Below are 19,859 nucleotides of genomic sequence, written 5' to 3'. Positions count from 1 at the left end.
AAGCGCGTATCGCGCCTAACAATGCCAAATTGCATTGAAGCGCGTGGCCAGGAGCCAGATTTTTACTCAATTGACTAATGTGAACTCGTCATACAGTTCATGGTAATTTATTATCAAATTGACTCAGAAAACAATTTGTAGATAAGTTCTAGACCCAGAGTCAAGTGCTAAAGCCCAAAACACAGATTGAGAGATGCACTCCCATCGAACACAGGGCCTCAAACCGTCAAAAACACTTGAAAGCCTAATTCCAGAGAAAAACTACCGAAAAAGAGTTTCATTGACGTAACTTCCAATTGAAGAAACATCGACTATAGAAATTCCAAAAATCATAAAACATACAGCTTCTTAGTCCAAAACGCAAAGACAAGCAAACAGAAATAAAATTATGATTCAGGCGCAACGAGAGTTTCGCTTTATGCAAGATGAGAATCGGTAAGACAGAGCATACGGAAAAAAGCATATGGAACCTCAGAAGTTTACTAAATTGTTGAAACTGCGACAGAATATACTGACAGGCACAAAAACCTAGTTTCATATGTTTACCTTACCAAATTTGCACCAAAATTGTCACAAGCTCTATCACTCTCACAACACCAAAGTTTTAAAAAAGGTACCTAAAAATTGCTATGCCGGTATTGTCACAGGGACATTTCATGTTCATAAACTTTTACAATTGTTTTTCCCCACCAAAATTCTTCGGCCAAAACACCTACAAAAGCGATGCCGGCATTGTCACGGGGTCAGGTCATCCTCCTGTTAAAATGCTCGCGTTTTCACTTCTACTCCAAGCATTCCAATATCTTGACCTCTGTTAAAAACTGCTCTTAAAGGTGATTTTGTAACTTATTTTCTTATTTAGATATTTGTTAAAGTTCTGGCGTTTAAAAATCTGAATTTTCTTATTTAAACGTTTGCTTATGTTGCTTTCAACCAAAGGTTGTCTAATCTCTGTTCTTACTCTTTATTTTATATGATTTCCGACGTCGATTTGTCCGAAGATGAGGAGACGGATTATTTTGAACTCAATGACTCTGAGTTTATTCTGTTGTCTTTTTTACACTCTTTGGGACAAACATCCTTCTGACGTTTATTCGTTTTTTTTTAGCAAATCCTGGGTTAGAGAATTCATTTCTGGGTGCTTTTCCTTTGTGCTGGGTCACATATCTTTTTTGTTCTCAGGGTAGCCTGTTCGGAATTCAGATTTGAACGTGATTGTTGGTTTTCTAGTCCGCTGCGTTTTTTGGCCTTTTGATATCTGTTCATTTCTCGGGATTCCAAAAATGCCGTTGGTTGGAAGCTATTAATTCACAGTGTTTATTTTTATTGCTTTCTATGTGTTTTCGTTCTTGTATACTATGAGCATCTTTTTCACTTTCCGTTTTTGTTGTTTATTCACTCATCTGTTGTTATAGTTGCTTCTCGTTTTCTCAATTTTGGGAATTCAGTGTGGTATTTTTTGTTGTGCTCTCGCTTCGGCTTACCATATTTCGTTGTCCAGTTTTCTCACATTTCAAGAATGCTCTGTTTTGGGCTTAGCAGTTTTATTGTGCCTGTCAGTATATTTTTTTGCAGTTTCAACAATTTTGTAAATTTCGGAGATTTGATCTGTCCTTGTTCAAAATCGTTTTTGTCTTAATTTTTTCAGTTATGCTGATCTTTTGGTAATGCTGTCTGTGTTGAGGCGTGGTTGCAGTTATTCGATTGTTTTTGGCCGCTCTCTATGTATATGCTTGCTGCTGGCCAATTTGCAGACCATTAAAAACATTGCCAAGGTTATGCTTTTTTCCGTATCCTTAATCTTACCGATTCTCATCTTGCGCAATGCCCAACTTTTATTAATTGTGTACATAAGGAACATAATGAACATAATTGATCTTTTACTATTTTTGTTACAAGTGTTTCAATTACCTCATCCAAGGTAAAGTTGATACAAAAATTAATGCTTAAGCTCGAGAGAAAATTTTGATTTGAGGCAAAACTTTGGACCGCAAGTTTTGAATTTAACTTAGTGTTACCCTCGGTAGGAAAACCAAACTGCTTTAGAACAACCTTTTAAGGGATTGTTAGGCTAACAAATGTGACCATTTACGATTTTCACAAAAATTCAAACAAAATGATTAAGTTTGAGTTTTTGGATCGAAGTCAATACCTACATGACTCCAATGATAATAAAGATAATTCAACTCAAATCCAAGATCTTTTATGCTAAGAGTTATGAACTTGTGACACCTAAGTCAGTGACCTCCCCTTATCTTTAAATTGCTCGCCATTTAATATAACTGAACCTTAATTTCATTTGTTAATTTGAAAAAAGTGTCACCCAATGAGCGCGGGAACAATCATTCCAATTAGTTTTTGACCTCTCACCCAACATACGGGGAGCTAAAAATTTGGTGTCCAGTCGCATTGATAGTGATTCAGTGTCGGGAAATTTGGGCAACTTGAAATATTACCTCAACAGATCTTTCCAAGAAGACAGAGTGTGGTTCCACTGATGATTCGAACTCAGCTGATATAATAAATAAGATCGTTATGAACCAAGATTTTTACATTACATCCTTCAAAACCTTTCAGAATTGAGGGAAAAAACTTCAGTCATCGCGTTATTTCGTAACCGTTAGTTCTTTAAACCTTTCCTTCTTTTAAAAAAAACTGTTTTTAAAACAAGTGGATCATCGATTAGATTAATCATTCTCTGCTGACCAATGAAACTTCAAAAACTTTCAGCCGTTCATTATGACAATAATGATTAGCGATAACATATAACCATGAAGAAAACGTAAGCTGAATCTTTGGATGGTAATTTTTGGGGGAGGCGTATAGTCTAACAATTACCCTTTACTCCTCATTGCCTTTATTATCCCCCCAATTTTTTACATCATTTTTCCCCCTTAAACTACTCACTACTCTTGCATTGTAAGTGGGGTTATTTTGGGGGAATAAAATTTAACAATACTTCCCTTACCCCACATTATCTCCTAATCTTACATCTTTTTGGGGTGTATTTTGGGAGGGGGAGTGAAAACTAAAAATTCTCCCAGATACCCTCATTATCCCCTTAAAATTACATTGTTTTAGCCCCCTAAAATTACTATCTAATCTTACAAGTTTTTAGGGGTAATTTTTAGGGGATAAAATGTAAAAATTCCCCCCTTACCCCCTAATCTTACGTCGTTTTACCACCAAAGACTATTACCCCCTACTCTAACATCGGTTTGAGGATAAATTAGGGGGAAGGTAATTTCGACACGGGTGTTTCACTTTTTGAATTTCTACTTTTCATATTTCTTCTAGTGGAAATTATGTCAGTAAAACTCTTATTGCTGGGAAAATGTTTTCAAGTATCTTAAAGGCTTGATGCCCTGTGTTCCATAGGAAAGCCTTCTTTGCTATATTTTTTGGCTCTTTCGCTCTTGACTCTGAGCCCAGAGCTTTTCTAGCATTTTGTACTCTGGGTCGATTTGATAAGCAAATACCATAAACTCCATGAACAGATCCCATTGGTCAATTGGGTTAAATTCTGACTCCTGGCCAAACCTTTAAAAAAACTTTGGCTTTGCCAGTGGGAGAATACGCACTTCGTTTGAGCCTGCTTGCAGTGTCAAGTGAGTCCCCTCTAAACTAGATAAAAAAATGTTGAGTAGAACAATTGAATATATATTTAATTAAAGCTACTTCTTCTCAACCTTTCTATAAATTACAGACATCAAGCTTGGTTCATTCAAATTATTGTTGTCAGAAATGGGCAAATTTTAAAAAATAATTGTGAAAAAAATTCTCTGCCCAAAAAATTGACCGCCCACAGCTCACCCTGAAAATAATTCCTGACAGCAGAAGACGTAACAACAAAATAAAAACACTCTTCAAAAAAATTAAATTGAAACATATAGCAAATATGTTTCTGATCTTTTTTCACTCTAAAATTCACTTGTGTGAGATCACATCAAAAATTGTGTGCAGACACAATATTTTGGTAAAAAAAATAACACACAATTAAATTGGCTGCTACATGATTTTTCATGCAAATTTACATAAAATGCTTGGGTTGAGCATCACAATTTTTCATTAAACAAAAGTACATGTTATTTCACATGCTTTATCCCACGAAGTGCCATGTGTTCATCACATTAAAATTTTTGTGAAATAGCACAAAAATCTTGTACAAACAAACAAAAATGTTATAACCAGCTCGAGAAACTCTGGTATTTACACAAAAAAATCATTTAACAGCCAGATTTATCGTGTGCCAAATTTTTCCGAAGTGTGTTGACACATGAATTTTCACTTGATCTGTCACTAAAACTCAAGTGCACACAGAAAATCAGAATCTACTTCTTCAACACCCCTCATGTTGATTTCAGACAGAACATTTCATATAAAGAAAGGAATAAACTGCTCTAGTGGAAGATTATTCTGGAAATAAAACATTTTTTTTTCACGTTTGAGTTAAAAAATGATTTAGCAAGGAAAAGTATTAGTTTTGGATTTTTGTTCGAAAGACGTCACTCAAGAAAACAGGATTCTTTTTCCACGAAATCCAATCAGAGTTTATTGAATTTGCAGGTCATACTATCAACCATTTCAGAGGAACAAAAGATGATGGGACAGAAGTCGTGTCAAGCTCACGACCCAAATTACTCAGAACTTCATCAAATTCATTTTCTCTTATCAAAATTGCAATTCATCCACTGAAACACTGCCTATGGTTCACTTTATGTGTAGTACTTTTATATTGCTAATCAGCTTTGACGTGACGAAAGAGGGGAAATGTACAAACTTTAAAAAACAGTATCGACAGTCATTCCTGAGATTTTCTTTGTCTCTTGCTCTGAATTAATTTTGAGTTAATTATCTTTCCAGTTGCCAAAGGAGCTAACTAATTAGCAAAGCGCAGCCTTCCAGCCACTCAAGATAAGCATTCAAATCAAGTTTAATGGGACATCGGATTAAGAAACATTTTAAGTAATCTCTTTGGTTCTTATCGCTGAGAAACAATACCAATATAATAAAAAGTCCGCAATGGTAGAACATTCTTGAATTATAAGAGATTGTTTTCAAGAGAAGACCCCACAGAGATGGAAATGTTGTCGAAGCAGGTAAGATCTATTACTCTACAGTGCGCTACATTTACTTTGATCACGATATTGGTAAATTTTCTGAACACTTTTCAATTGACTTTTTTCTTCGAGGTTTATCAGTCATGTTATAATTTCCAAAGGATGTCTTGTGTTTAATCCATTTATAATGTCAGAATGACCACTGAGATGAAAAAGACAAAATACATACAAACTTAATAAACAGTGACAAGGGTTGTTTTTTCGATTTTCTTTCATTCTCCTTCTCTGTTTTTTTAAAGAAGAAACTCTCAATTTTCCAAATAAAATAGATCACTTACAAAGCACAGCTGTCAACCACTCAGAACGATTTTTCGAAGTAAGTTTGATGCAACATTAATTTAGGTGCACAAATTTTGGTTCTTAAGTAAGGTTCTATTAAAGTAAGGCTCTTGATTAAGGTTTTTTGCTATTTTTTTTGGTGTTTCCATTCAACTGCTTTTGAGTCTGGTTAAACTTAATCAAGTTTCGTCAGCAAATTTTCAATGCTTGATACACAATATTCAAAGGACAGAAAACCGGCCAAGTCTAATGTAGGCTGATTGTTCTGGCTATCAAAGCTAAACCAGAATAAGCGTTCTTAAAAATTCTCATTTTCGTGTTAATTTCCCCACGTTTTAATATAACAAATAAAGAAACAGCTTGCCAAACAATATTCAAAGGCTTGATACACAATATTCAAAGGACAGAAAACCGGCCAAGTCTAATGTAGGCTGATTGTTCTGGCTATCAAAGCTAAACCAGAATAAGCGTTCTTAAAAATTCTCATTTTCGTGTTAATTTCCCCACGTTTTAATATAACAAATAAAGAAACAGCTTGCCAAACAATATTCGTTTGAAAAATGCTAACTTCCTTTATACGCTCAATCACACGAAAAATTGCGTGATTTTTTCACACGAATAATTGCGTGATTTTTGATCACACGGGAAAAAATCGTGTGACTTCGCCCTTGAGAGTTTTAAAGTGTTGACTCGAAACAACGTGAACAGAGGTTATGTAGGCTGAAAGCAAGCTACCTCAAGGATAAAAACTAATAATTAATCTTACACCAATTTACCGTAATCGAGGAACTCGCTTGCCCCACTTTTTGTACAACTCATTGAATTCCTTCGCTGTGCGAACACTTGATCCGGTAGTTTCTATAACCAGTTTAATTGTTTTAATTGGATTATTGGGGAAACGGATCTTTTATCAGTTACAATTTGATCGAGTTCGATACGAACTTGTCACCAAAACAATTGAATATCGGTAATGTACAAATCTAAGGTTGATTCGAATTGAAATGTAATTTTTCAAAACATCAAATTTAACGAATTTTCACAAACAACATCAACTGCAAAAATTAAAACGTCAAATTTGAATAACCTATTGAGACAGATTTTCGAGGATAATTTGACTTCACGGACGATCAGCGGCTCAAAAAGAGCCACTTCTAATATAACGAAATGGTGGCTTCACTTATAATTTTTTTTATTCGACAAGTAAGTGTCTTCTTTCACAATGCCGATAAGTGGAAAAACAATTTAGTTTCTTTGATAAGATGACTGCGCTTAAGTCAAGCGTCATAGTCAGGTATATGCATAAGAAGCGAGGAAGGCCAAAACAACACAACAGCAACATTCGAAAGTGTCGACTAAATACTTAACCTTCACAAATGCATTCTTTTGAAACGCTCTTTCAAATCTCAAGACCAAAAAATAAGTGGTTTCAATATGTGGTTCGTATACTCTCACATATTACTGTATTCTAACTTTCTTAGTTAACAGTCAAGTTAAAATTACCTGAAAAAGTAATAAGTTTATTTAATGACAAGGTTAGTTATAGTAGAGTCCAGGTGATTCAAATGACCGCGAGGCGTTGCGCCACAAAACGTAAATATGGCCTTCTTCCGCCAATTTTAAGAAATCGGGGGACAAAAGATAATACCTCGTCACATTCGAACACGATTTATGTCCCTACTTTCCAAAGTCTTTTTGTCTTCAATCAGCCTACAGCTAGAGATCTGAATTTTATTCATATTGATCTAAGACATAGTTCAGAAACTAAATTTTGTTTAATAGGTGTATTTTATTTGTATGTTAGAGTATAGTTCTGGGAAGACTATGGCAATTAGAGCTCGAAACCGAAGGCACTTGCGCCCGAGGTCGAGCTCGAACTGTCGAAGGCTTTCGGAACTTTACTATAGGAAATTCTCAAATTTACTATAGGAAACTCAAAGAGAGAATTCAATTGAAATTTATAGTAACGTTGCAATTGTGCATATTTCGAAAGAATACTTATTCATCTACTCGTTTTTTAGAGTTAACTTCATTGCTTTCCTATTTCTAGTTCTTTATTCTCTTCCTGCTCGTCAAACAAAATCAGTTCTCGGTCCAACTCACAATCGTCTTCGAAATTTCTGTTCGCATCAATCTTTTCGATAAATGTTTATTCAGCATTTTTGACGTTTGATCTTCAAAAATTGTTTCTTTACTAATCTCCAATACTTGCTGGATAATATTGTAGGAGCAAAGAGATCACCGAAATTTTTAGCAGGCTCTATTGTGTCACTATCAATGTTACTCTTTTTGGTTTTAAGAAATCAATAAAACATGAAATTACTTTTTCATATTGAATCAATTATAGACCTTAACAAAAACTGTTAATTTTGAGTTTGCCAAAACTGTTAATTTTTGAGTCTTTCTTATCTTTATATATCTCTTCTGATTATCTTCGAAAAGCTATTTCTTTTTCTCTCGTAAAAAATTGGGATTTAAATATTTTTTTCCAAGAAACATGCATTAAAGCTTCCAATTACTTTTTCAAGGAGTTTGCTCACCTGATTGCTCACCGTTTTTTCAGCTTCATTCCAATAAAACTGTGAAAAATGACCGCAAAACTGATTAAGTTTGAAATCTAGTGTGATATCAAACGAGAAATCTTGAAAAAATGTGGGAGTTATAAAAAGTATGAAATAATGACTTCTTGCTTTATCAGCTTTCCAAATTAGTTATCGTGACTAGCTTTATTGTTGATTTTTATTAACGGCGAAATTGAGGTATAAGGTATATGAAAAGCTAGATTATAGCACCACGGAAAAGCCGCGACAATCGAGCCCTCTTATCAACAGAGACAGTGTCATTAAGGAGCAACAACCGTTTGCTCGAAGTTGTTGTGTAGTTTGGCACATCTAAAGTCATCGGAAGTCAGTTAACGAAATGACTTTTAATTACTTCCTAATTGCTTTAATTCTCATATCGCGAAGGTTTCGCTTTCATAGAAAATGCCAAAAACGTTCTCAAATTGTTTTCAAATTTTCATAAGTTAATAGTTCATCCAATGTGCCAAGAATAAAAGCCTTAATGAAATCCAGATTTAATTGCTCTCTCCTGAGTATTAAAACTTTTAAACGGATTTTACTTACTTTTCCTATGTAACTTACTCGGCTCTCATTTGTGCCAATTTGTTCATAGCAACGGCCCCTGAAATACACGAAAAAATTATTGTGTTAGACAATTTCTGGGTAAAAACTGGATTAATTTTCAACAAAACCACAAAATTGTTTGCAAACATGTATTTAAAGTGACGCCTGATGATAATCATCGCTTAACTTTCCTCTAATGTCAAAAGGTTAAGATACACAGAGAAATTTACACACTGAGAAATTGCATAGCAAAGAATTATTTTTATCCACTCTCTAATGTTCTCAAAACGATTGTTTCCAATTGACGACTAACCATATCTCTAAATCTCTATTTACAAACCCCTTAAGAGCAGCAGTTTTGTATCTGAGTATAATATTATCGGCGCTAGTGAAAATGGCAGACGTCCCAAAATGTAGAAACTTCATTACTGGCCAATCACAATTGAGAAAATGGGAATATTGTTTTCTGATTGGCTGATTTCTCACCAAATTCTCCATGTTTTAAAATAGGATATGAACATTACCATAAAATTTCACGGAAAACGCGATAAGCCGAAAGAGAAAAATTGGGGGGGGGGGCAACGGTCTCACGTTCGGTTGTGATAGATTCATATCAAGTCCCACGGGCCGCTTAGTCATGCAAATGGCCCGCGAGGCATGGCCATATGCGGTGAACAATTTAAAATAGCATTAGGCTATGTCCAATTTAGGCTAATTCCTTAACCAATTAGATTCGCTGAAAATTCTGCATTTTGGTACGTCTATTTGTTAAAACGTCACCAATATTATCTACCAATAATTCCTAACCGGTGAACAAGAACGCAAAATTCATAAGAACCATTCGCTTGAAAAAATACCGTTTTTGAGTTGTAATTATATTTCGAACGCCGCTAATCTGTTAGATTTTCAACCTGGGAATTTGAGTTTAGCAGACGTGATGAGTGAAATAGAGTGATGAGTTGCCCGCGTAAAAATCAGCTGGCATTTGCTACTTGAGAGTCATCCAAGTTGCAAAAACATGAAGCTATCACCGACGTTTGATTTTCAATCATTTGGTAATTTTGGTTCTCGGAGTTCAAGTAGGACGAGAACTCTTACTTGATTCAGCAAATAAAATTCCTTCGTTAGAGTTAATTTCATGCTAAAATAAATAGGACTAAATTTTCCACCCTGTAAAAAGGTTAAAATCTGCTTCAGAAAGCAATGATAGTAGTTTCTTCTAACTTTTCACCGCCTGTTTGCAACTTTTACAATTGGCCTTTCTGTTTTGCTTACCATTACTTAGCAATAGAGAACCCATAAATCATAACATTCAACTCAGCGCATATGCGAAAAGTGGAAATATGTCAGACTTAACGGTCAGGACATTTAGAAAAAAATCCATGAAGCAATCAAAAAATGTTTTTTTTAAAAAAAAAGATCTCGTGGATCAGAGTATATTAATGAAAACTTGCACATACTCATTTCAGTGCAAGAATTGATTTGAGCTCGATTACAATTTCGACCAAGTGAATTTGGAGAACAATAAAAGAACGCTGTGTTTACAGCTAGTGATTTCTCCCCGTCAAGAGTACCTCATCGAAATAATCATGTCAACTGAGGAAAAACTATACTGATCGAGAGTGTGAATGATCTTTCCTCGACTCTATAGCCAGACCCCAGCTAAATAGGCAAGAAAAGAGAATGAATTCAAAATATATATTAACAAATTATTGACCATATTAACAGAATTCTATTTTCAAAAAGGAGAAGCGTTATTCACAGTACTTTGTATGCACAGGGACAAATTGATACACCAAAACATTTATGATTTCGATAATGTTAGGTTCAATCTGAAAATTGTCTTGTCTAATAATTCACTTCACAGGCAAAACTATCCAATTCAACAACCCAATTGTAAATTTTTAGCATTAAATTTATTCAGCATCCATTCAAACAGGATGTGTTCTGCTCACGAGAGACAACTTTTAGGTCCGAGACACCTACCAACTGACCGTAACCTACTCTACCAACCATTAAATCGCGTCTATCCCAGTTTATTTCCGGTGGTCAAAGGAGAGGGTTAGAGATTCAAGTATTAAAGACAAGGAAAATCCCTAATAAAAGAATGTCCAAACAGTTTTTTTTGTACAGTGAGATTCAAGATCAGCCATTTTGGCAGAGTACAGAAAAGATCTAAACAGCTTCACATTCAGTATTCGGCGGTTCATTTGACGTTAGCCATGCGAAGGTAGTTCTTGTTAGAAGGGACGGAGACCTTCTCAAAGTTGGGATCCACTTTCTTGGCATCCTCGTCACTGACACCGGCCGGAATCATTACTTTGTCTCCCTTTTTCCAATCGGCAGGAGTTGCAAGCTGAAAAAACAGACCCTTAAAAATTTGCTTTAACCAACACTGTCAAAAATCTTCTTTATCAAATATGTATGTAAACTGCTGTATGAATGTCTCTAAAATTCCAAAACACGAAAAAATGAGACTAAAGAAAACAAAATCAATTGGCGTTGAAAACTCCAGTGCATTTTATAGTTACAACATAAAAAGTTTCGATGAAACTCCAAGAATATGTTAAGTTAAAAACGACTGCTCAAAAATTGACAACAAACAATTGAAAAATCAACATATAAATCATACAAAATATTAAACAGGGCCGCGCAAAAACAATAGAATTGGAACTATTAAATTGGTGTGCTTTTACAAACTCAATCGATCACGAATGACTACTTTTTAACTTTTTAGTATTGGAAAGATGCAACTGTTTCAATCTTCTTATTTAATTTTGGTTTTTATTTGTCAAGTCTGAGTGTAATGCAAAGCAATACATTCAGTTTTTGAGATGTTAACAGTAGAATTGTTCTAGGAAAACCAAGACAGATGACCCTATCTAATTTGCGATTGTGATCTTTTCCTGCTTTTACCAATGTGTCGTGACATGAGATAACACCATGCTCAGGGCACATCCAGCTTCTTTTTATGACTTAAAAATAAACAAAATAAGTAACGTTCTAATTATTGATACTTAAGGAAGCTAATATTTTGATACCGATTAACGAAAGAAGATTGAAGGAGGTTAAAAAATGACTGTCTGTGTTCTAACGTATCATTTTTCCCAGCATAAAAAGAGCCTTTTATTTATATTTTTGCATTGAACCATCTTTTTCTGTCTTCAGTTAGTGTTCCCATGGCATCTATTGCACGTATTCATTTTTAAAAAGTTAGAAAACGTTAATAATTTTTTAAATCCGGTAACGTCTGTTCTGGGGGAATTGGACTTGTGGCATCTGTACGTTTATTTCACACTTTCATATAGAATTTGTATTTTAAAATGTAATAAGTTCAGCAGTCCATTAAAAAGATCGTTAATGAGTTAACTCGTGGCTTAATAATGATGATTGTGTTTTCTAATCAACGCTCACAGCAATTAATTCAGATGAGTTGTTTCATTTTTTAAAGTTTCTACTCCTTTGGTCTGTTTCTCAGCCGATTATTTGAGATTTCCAAGCTCTAAAACGATTGCTTCTTTTCAATTTTTGCATTTTCAAGAACAGTTGAGGCGTCGCTTTCACGTGATGAAGCCATTCTATCCACTAAAAAACTCGAAAAAATAAGTTCTAACTCTCAAAAAGATTTGAAGTTTGATTGCTCTTTATTACGATTTCCCTATTTTATCACCATTTCAAGGTATTAGTCCAATCAGAAGAATATCGCACATAGGATCCCGAATAACGTAGAATTATTTGATCTCAAATGAAGGAGTGTTATATAATTGTGTTGTATGGGTTTTAATTAACCAAATAAACAAGATTAATTTTTCTAATCAGAATGTTTTACTTGTGCTAATTTTGACTGTAGTAATAATGTTTTAAATGAGTGAAATAAATCTCCATCCAAACTGTTTTCCTGTTTTTCTATATCATCATAGTCATTGAATGCGGAGTGGTCTGACTACTAGAATTTTAACCTTAGCAATCAACGGGGGTTCGCTGCCTAACTTGTCAGATATTTGAGCAAGGTTTCAAAACTGGTTTTTTGGAGATAGAGTGAATTTGAGTTAACAATATTAAACCAACTGTTTTCCAAATAGAATCAAATTGTGTCTCTTTTTCCTCTTTCAATTCTTCGCCTTTTTCTTGTTGTTCCTCTTTTTTTTATCCCCTTTCTTTCCGTGCTGTTCTCTCTTCTCCGTTTTTATCTGCACTGCTTTCCCTTTCTTTTTAGTCCAATCAAATTGCTCAATGGGAATCCATTACACTGGCCAACTGGTTGAAACTGCCACGTCCTTCTTGTAAGCAAGTGCAGTTTTTTATTATAAAATTTACAATATTACTGCTTCATATCAAATTACTGCAATAATCATGCCTTGAAGAGAATCATGCAATGAAAGATAGAGAAAGAATGATATGAACCGTTCTACGATGAACATTTTTTTTTCTTTTGAAAACCACGGAACTTTTTCTGGTCTTGCTGCAAAGCCAACCACAACTTTACAGCTGGACTTTTTTTATTAATAAAATATTTGAAGAACATGCAAAAGATAAATGAGATTATCTATGAAATTTTTATATATATTTTTAAATGAATCAGAAATTTAAGCCATTCCAATACGTGAGTACACGTTTGGAACCTCTGGATAGAGTTCGTTATGACGGGTTTGTAGAATTCTTGACTCTACTTCTGGAGCTGGTAGCTGAAATTGTCGCTCGGGAATAACGACACTTTTTTTGTGAATGCGGTGATCTGGATGTGACATTAAATAGTTGTAATCTTCTTCAGAGACTGCTGCAACTGGTCTGGTCTTGATTGCTTGTCCTTCCAGCATTATGCGGAACGGAAATTTGTTATGGATGGGTAGCTTCTTGTGGGCCAGGTATGTCCAAAAGATATGGAGGGCTTGTGATGTTAAGAAAGAAAGTAGTCCAACCGTAAGTGAAAGCTTGATCGTGGTGAAGTCTGACATATGTTCCGTCAGCTTTGTTCTTAATTGTTTCATCTCAAACGTAATCGGTTCCTTCAACGCTCTGATCCTCACTGGGTCGTTCTTCTGTTCTTCGGGAAGTCGAATTAGCTGTTTTTGTACCTCCTGAAATAAGGTGATGCGGGCTGTCGCTATATCGGGTAAATGAGGAAACTCATCGAGTTCTGGGAAGTCTTTGAACAGGTCGTGTAAGGGGCTCGGTAGCTCCACGTTGACTCGTGCAGCTGGTACTTTTGAACACGTTTCCAGGTCAGACTTCAGGTGTATATTTGGTCCCTGGATTTCGTGTCCGCATTGTATAGTAATAATGCAAACATTGCAGCCTTCGTGTATTTTAATAGGCATAGGTAGGCTTGAATTCATTCTTCTTTCCTGTAGCTTATATTTGGAGTGTGCACACGTTACCAGCCACCGACCAAAACCTAGATTCCTGGCTTTCTCTTTAAGTGGCAGTTTAACTGGTTTGAGATTGCAGTTTTCCATTGAACGGTACTGGTCTTGAAGTAAGAGTGCCGCCAGACATGTTGAGCTAGTCTTTTCCATTGCAAAAGTCTGTTCACAAATAGTGTAAACTTTTGAGCCCACGCATTTTTCCAGATCGTTTTTTGATACCGCCGCGGTCTCACTCTGATCGTCTGTTGTCGCAATGTATTGCTCCTCGAGATCCCATAGATTTGCTGTACCATCTTGCAAGGGCATTGGGATTGGTATCGCTTCGTAAACTGTGAGTATGGTTGACTTAGATGCAAACGGTACAGAGAACGTAAAAATAACACCGGCTTCATCTGATTCTACCTTCAGCAGCAGTTTGCTCTCATAGTAGGTGAGTATATCATTCAGAGGTATAGCCAAGGTTAGTCTGCTTCCATTTTCAATTTCATTTGTCATGACTGCAATGAGAATTTCGTGCAATATTTCCTTTGAAATAATGGACAGCGGCAGGAAACCATTGACCATAGCCGATTAGTAGCAAATTAGCTCGAAAGTTTGCTAATGATAATCTATAAGATCTTATGATTGTTTGCAACGTATTGAGGATCGACGATATGCTAGCTAGGTGTTGGTTCATTTGCTGTCTGGAGAAGAAAAATTGATCGCAGTTTCTTAATGCGTGCACATTTTTCTCAATTGCTGACATCTGCCCATGGATAGTTTCGAAATTTGCGTTTTGAGCAGTTGTAATATCTTGTTGTTGTTTTTTCATATCGTTGATTTCTTCTCCGAGTACAAAGAATTTGTTATCTATTGTTCCGGCTGCTTCTTTCCATCTCGCATTCATTTCGTTGACGTAGTGAACTGTTGAGAGGATTGCATTTCTGTTTTCACTCCCGAGCTCATTGCAACCACCAAGGATTCCAAGGACACAGGAATCTCCCGATGCGAGTCCTAGACCAAGGCCCATTATACCCGCACCAACACCTAAAGCCATTCCCATTGCTCGTTTTTCTCTTTTTGAGCTCTGCTTGGGTGAAAGAAGTTTCCTGATTTCGCTGATCAAGTTTCTGAGGTCGCTTCTGGCTCTATTATGTTCAGTCTGCGTGATGTTGTAAATCCATTCGGCTGATGTTGTTGTGACATTTACTTCGGTGTACTTCAGTTGACAAAGTTCGGTAGGAGCGTTCCAATTTTTTGATAGGGATTGGGCTAATATATTGAGGTACTTGGAAAGCGTTGCGTTATAGGGTGGATAAGGAAGGACAAACTTGATGTTAACAAATTTTTCTGCTACGAGGACTTTTTGTTGAAAATTAAATAAGATTCCTGATTGCAGGATGTGGTTGTCTCCTGGGTTGGGAGCTGGAGAAGTTTTGTCGGCGAATACGGCGATAAAGAAAGCAAGTTTCCAAACAAACATAGCTAAATTTTTTTTGTATTTTACTGTCGTCGTATTTTTGTTTTGTTCAATATTCAATAATGTTTAATGTATGAATACTTGATGGAATGTGGTGCTCAAAGGAAAACTTGAGAACAAGAAATAACGCTGATGTACTCTTAACAACAAACGTCTCTGTCAAAAGATCGGTGAATTGAAAGGTTGCGTGGATAATTTTTGCATCTGTAGCGGGATAAAATATAGATTTAAGCTTTGCAAGTTTGCCATTAATTCGTATCAACATTGTTGTATTGAATGAGTGAGTATATTTTAGTTTAGAAAATTCAATTGCAACTTTTAATTTTTCTGAGTTTTACAACCAGCTAATATGGCAAATAGGAGTGAGAAAAATGGATTTGTTTGTATCCTATCTCAATGGAATAGAGATTGTGATCATTTGTTTTGGCGACCGGCTTTATTTGTTTATTTTGATTACTTTTCTTTTGTTAGGTTGCTACGTTGTAAACTGCTTAAGGCTTCACAGTGGCGTCGTTTCATTGAGTAACAATCTGATACGCAGATGTTTGGCATAGGGGGTTTCCGCAACCGGTTGTCTCTATTTTGACGGTAATGTATTTGTGTTACTGGGTAGTTTAGAGAATCAATAATAACAAATTGGTAGAGAAACAATACCTGGGCGCCTCAAAAAAGAGGATTTATTTGTTTTGAGGATTATTTTGGGGGTTAAAAACAATGTGCGGAGCCAAGGCATTGGTAAAATCTATATTTATGGATGGTACTTGGAGTTCAAACTATTGTTCAAGTTATAACTCGTACCAGGTGTTGACTCTATTGGGGCTTTTCACAAAGCAATAAAATTGGCATGGCGTCAAAACAAACATTCATATTCTTCTAAAGCAATTAATTCCGGTTGTTTTTTTTTCCAATAAGATTTGAGTTTTGTCGACATCATTCTGAGTTCATCTCTGGGTCTTTAAACGGTAAGTATGAGGTTGGCGTCGGATTGGTAGGTCTTATGATTTTGTTGAGATTGCTTCCTTTGTTTTAGTCAGATGCTCAGGGCTTCTAGAGGCTCCGGTTGTGAAGAATAGAGTACTTAGAGTCGAAAATTTTCAATCGAAGGAGGGACCAGACTGTTCCTCTGTAACTGCTTGCTTCATTTATTTAAGGTGGCGTCAAGTTAAACAAAACAACCCAATAGAAGGAGGTTCTATGGGTAATACGGGCGCCAAACAGTCGACTATATTTGACGAAGTGCGCTTATACTGCGTCAAAGTGTCTTGCAAAAATGACCTGATAAGTTGATGTTCTAGATTCGAGAATCAAAGTTTTGAAAATTTCAATTTGGATACTTTTTTCAGAAAGCAATGTGCAAAAACGTGTCTGTGAAGGATATGGAAAATGTTGTGGCCAACTGTTGCTCGTGGGGGACAACGTTTTATAGGGAAGGGGAGCCACTGTCGTTTTCTCCATTTTGGGAGGCTGTTTTTGGAGAGCTTGACACAGGTTCAAGCTCATCTACAGTTTTACTGAGCACCCTGATTCCAGCAGGCTGCTGCCTAGCCATCGGCATATTTTTCGGAATCTGGTGTTACAAAAGGAAGCGGGCTCTATGTCGACGTGACAGAGCATAAATGTTTAGTAGAATGATCAGAAATCGAATTGTACCTGAATTGGACTAGTTGATTAGCAGTTGCTAAATAGTTAACTTACTAACTTACTGATTTGAGAATTGTTATTGACTTTATTTCTCTTTTGTGAAAGATTATGTTGTTTATATTTATTGCTTTTATTTTGTTGAGACTTGTTTAAGTTTAATCGAAATTGTTAGATGTCTTGACTTCAACCTGATTGAATTCAAGTTGCTCGCTGTGTATTTAAAGATGAAAATGTCTAGATATAGTTGGTTTTGTGAGCAATTGATCTACAAAGTTGTTCGTAAGGTTAAAGGTGTGCAATTTGTGAAGTTTGGGTTTAGTTGGTTTGTTTGGTTTTGAGGGGGGTACAAAAGCCTAATACTTTTTTTATTTTTTGTAAATGTGTTTTCATGACAGTCTTGTCTAGTAATCTCTGGCTGAGAAGGTTGTAGTTAGCTTAATTTTAATGGCTTTTAGTGTGCGTTAACTGCAGTGTTCAATGCATGATTTTGTGCGTGGTGGTTTTATAACATGTATCGTTAGATCAATTTTCCATTGATTTAACTGTACATGATATTTTCAGTTCGAAATGTCTCTGCTAAGTGATATGGTTGTGGCTGGGTTCTTTGAAGAGGAAAGCCTATGTCAATTTGCTGAACCGATTGCTGAAATCAGCAGACAAGTACCTGGACTGCCAGCTTTCACCCCATCGAGTGATGGAACTTTGATCTATCTGGAGCCCGGATTTTATAGCGATATCTGCCTCTCTAGTGGCATCTCGGAGATGTATTTGCGGTTCAAAGTTGTGGGCGATATCGAGAAAGATACAGAGTTGCCATGGAGCGAATTTTTTGAACGAGTAGAGGTTCGGGAGGGAAGAGGGTACTGCTTTATGATGAGAGGAGCATACTCCATGGATGATGCGTTGACGGCGACAAATGGTAACTGGTTTTTGTTGCCACAATTTCAAAAGAATGGCCAGTTTACCATTTCTGTATTGCCTGCCATGGATGGCTTCCGTTGTTGGTTCTTCTGGAGGACCGAACAAAGTGGACTTCAGTCGACCAGAACAGTGAGAAGTTTGAAGGACTTCAAAAGGGCGATCGATCGTGGTACCTTTCACGGAAATTTATTGTTCCATGTTCAGAGGTCCGGACAAGCTGTTTGTGTCCCAAGTGATCGCGCGTTCTGCCATTTTACTGTACTGGCAGAGGGAGCAGCTGGAAGTCTGACTCTTTCTCTTGGTATGAGCGGTTTTAACTATTTGTGCACTTTTTTTTGTTGCAAAAAATAATCTTTCTTCACTTGTCCTGGGTTTTTTTTTCTGTTTTGTAATGAGGCTGTTGTTAAAAGTGTGCTTAATCTGTTCTCTATTTAGAACTGCGATTCCTGGGAAACCAGCAAATGGGTTCGAAGTCCCTTAAGCTTAGTTTGCAGAACAGAAAAAACGGTTGTCGTCATGGAGATTCGACTAGATATAAAGTATGCAATGACATAAAGATTTTCGTTAAAGAACTTAAAGATAGTGGTACTGGCGTAATATTGCCAAGTTCTGGCTCAATATCAAAGAGAAAGTCCGAATTAACAAAGAGAGCCAAGCAGGAAGCTAAAAACAAGAAAATTGAGGCCATGAAGAGAGCAAAAAGTGGAGGAAGTAGGAAATTATCAAAGAAATAGTGCTTGGCTGTTGTTCTCATATAAGCGGTTGCATGTGTAAGCTGTTCTGTTCGCTAGAGCTAGTGCTCTACTGCGTAGTTGTTACTTTGTTTAATGATTCATGTGCTGTAAATGACTTGCAAAGTTCTAAATATCTTGAATGTGACTAATTGTCATGATTTGTATCGAGAGTGGTAATTTTAGTGCCTTATATCTTTGTTAATATTAACTTTTTTCAAAATTCCATCTACAGTTCTTTAGATAATAGTTATGAACAGCTGCACGCCAAATTTCACGTTGCTGGGAGTTTTAGATTTTTCGGGGGGTACAAAAGTCTGAAATTGACGGTATTTTTCGTCATTTGGGTCTGACAGTTTTGATTGAGTTTTCGGTTATTTTTACTGCTTAAATGGTCTTTCCAGTGCTCTAAAGGGTCAGTTTAATGCATTAAAAGGTAGTAAAAGTCTTTTCTGATATTTGTGGTGGTTCAAAAGAACAGCAGATTGCAAAACTTTGTTGTTTTTTGTGGCCTAAAGGGGTTATTTTTTTCATTTTTCTGTTGATTTTGACCGTTTATATCTCTTAAGCAGCTCTATCTTTATGTTGTGGGGATTGTTAGCGGCATGGAATAATGGAAATTCATTGTAGCTTCGAGTTTACGCTGCTTTTTCTATTTTTGCGGTACGTAAGATAGGGAATTACGATCCAAATAAATAAGGAAGGATTACCGTTTTCCTTGAAAATTTAGGTACAAAAATTGAGTTTTCTCGACTTCAAAAACGAAATTTAAATTTTTGGCCCGAGAGAATTTAGAGGAGGTTTTTACCTATCGAATCACATTGGTTTGGTCCCAAAATGTTGAAAAACAAAAATTCACGTACAGTAGCAAAATTAAAAACTGAAGCACATATTTGCAATTTTTCGAAGTTTCTTCCCAAGTTATTGATTCTTTTCGCAAATTTTCCCCTATTTTTGTTGCTTTTTTGTTATAGGACTGAACGACAACGTTAGTGTTTCTTTCAAACATGCTTGTAGGTTCAAAGTGACTGAATAAAATTATCAGAACTTCGAAAAATGTTGACAGAATCACAACAGTTGCAATATCAAGGTTGTTAAATTTTTCAGACCATATCGGTAATTTCTCCGCTCTGAGAAAGAAAATGCAAAAATAGCCCGAGAGATTCAAGATGGGGTTTTTCTGAATCGAATGAAAGCATTTTTGTTTCTAGAAAGCGAAT

The 19,859-nt window shown here is 35.9% G+C and overlaps 2 protein-coding genes across 3 annotated transcripts in view; both read right to left on the bottom strand.

Annotated features, from left to right (window-relative positions):
- LOC142346176 (peroxiredoxin-6-like) overlaps window positions 1-1,816 on the bottom strand; it is a 14,443-nt gene extending 12,627 nt beyond the window's left edge. The window contains exon 1 of the mRNA XM_075398685.1: window positions 1,807-1,816. Coding sequence (XP_075254800.1) covers window positions 1,807-1,816 — 10 coding nt within the window. The remainder of the gene's footprint in view (window positions 1-1,806) is intronic.
- Window positions 1,817-10,205: 8,389 nt separating this feature from the next.
- LOC142345718 (peroxiredoxin-6-like) overlaps window positions 10,206-19,859 on the bottom strand; it is a 46,624-nt gene continuing 36,970 nt past the window's right edge. For both annotated transcript variants that reach the window (XM_075397992.1, XM_075397991.1), the window contains exon 5: window positions 10,206-10,877. In XM_075397992.1, coding sequence (XP_075254107.1) covers window positions 10,728-10,877 — 150 coding nt within the window. In that variant the 3' untranslated portion in view covers window positions 10,206-10,727. The remainder of the gene's footprint in view (window positions 10,878-19,859) is intronic.

This window comes from Convolutriloba macropyga, chromosome 9 (assembly GCF_964194025.1).
Source record: "Convolutriloba macropyga chromosome 9, txConMacr16.3, whole genome shotgun sequence".
Classification (NCBI taxonomy): domain Eukaryota; kingdom Metazoa; phylum Xenacoelomorpha; order Acoela; family Convolutidae; genus Convolutriloba; species Convolutriloba macropyga.
Note: the sequence above shows the minus strand (reverse complement) of the source record. Positions and strands in the feature narration are given on the sequence as shown.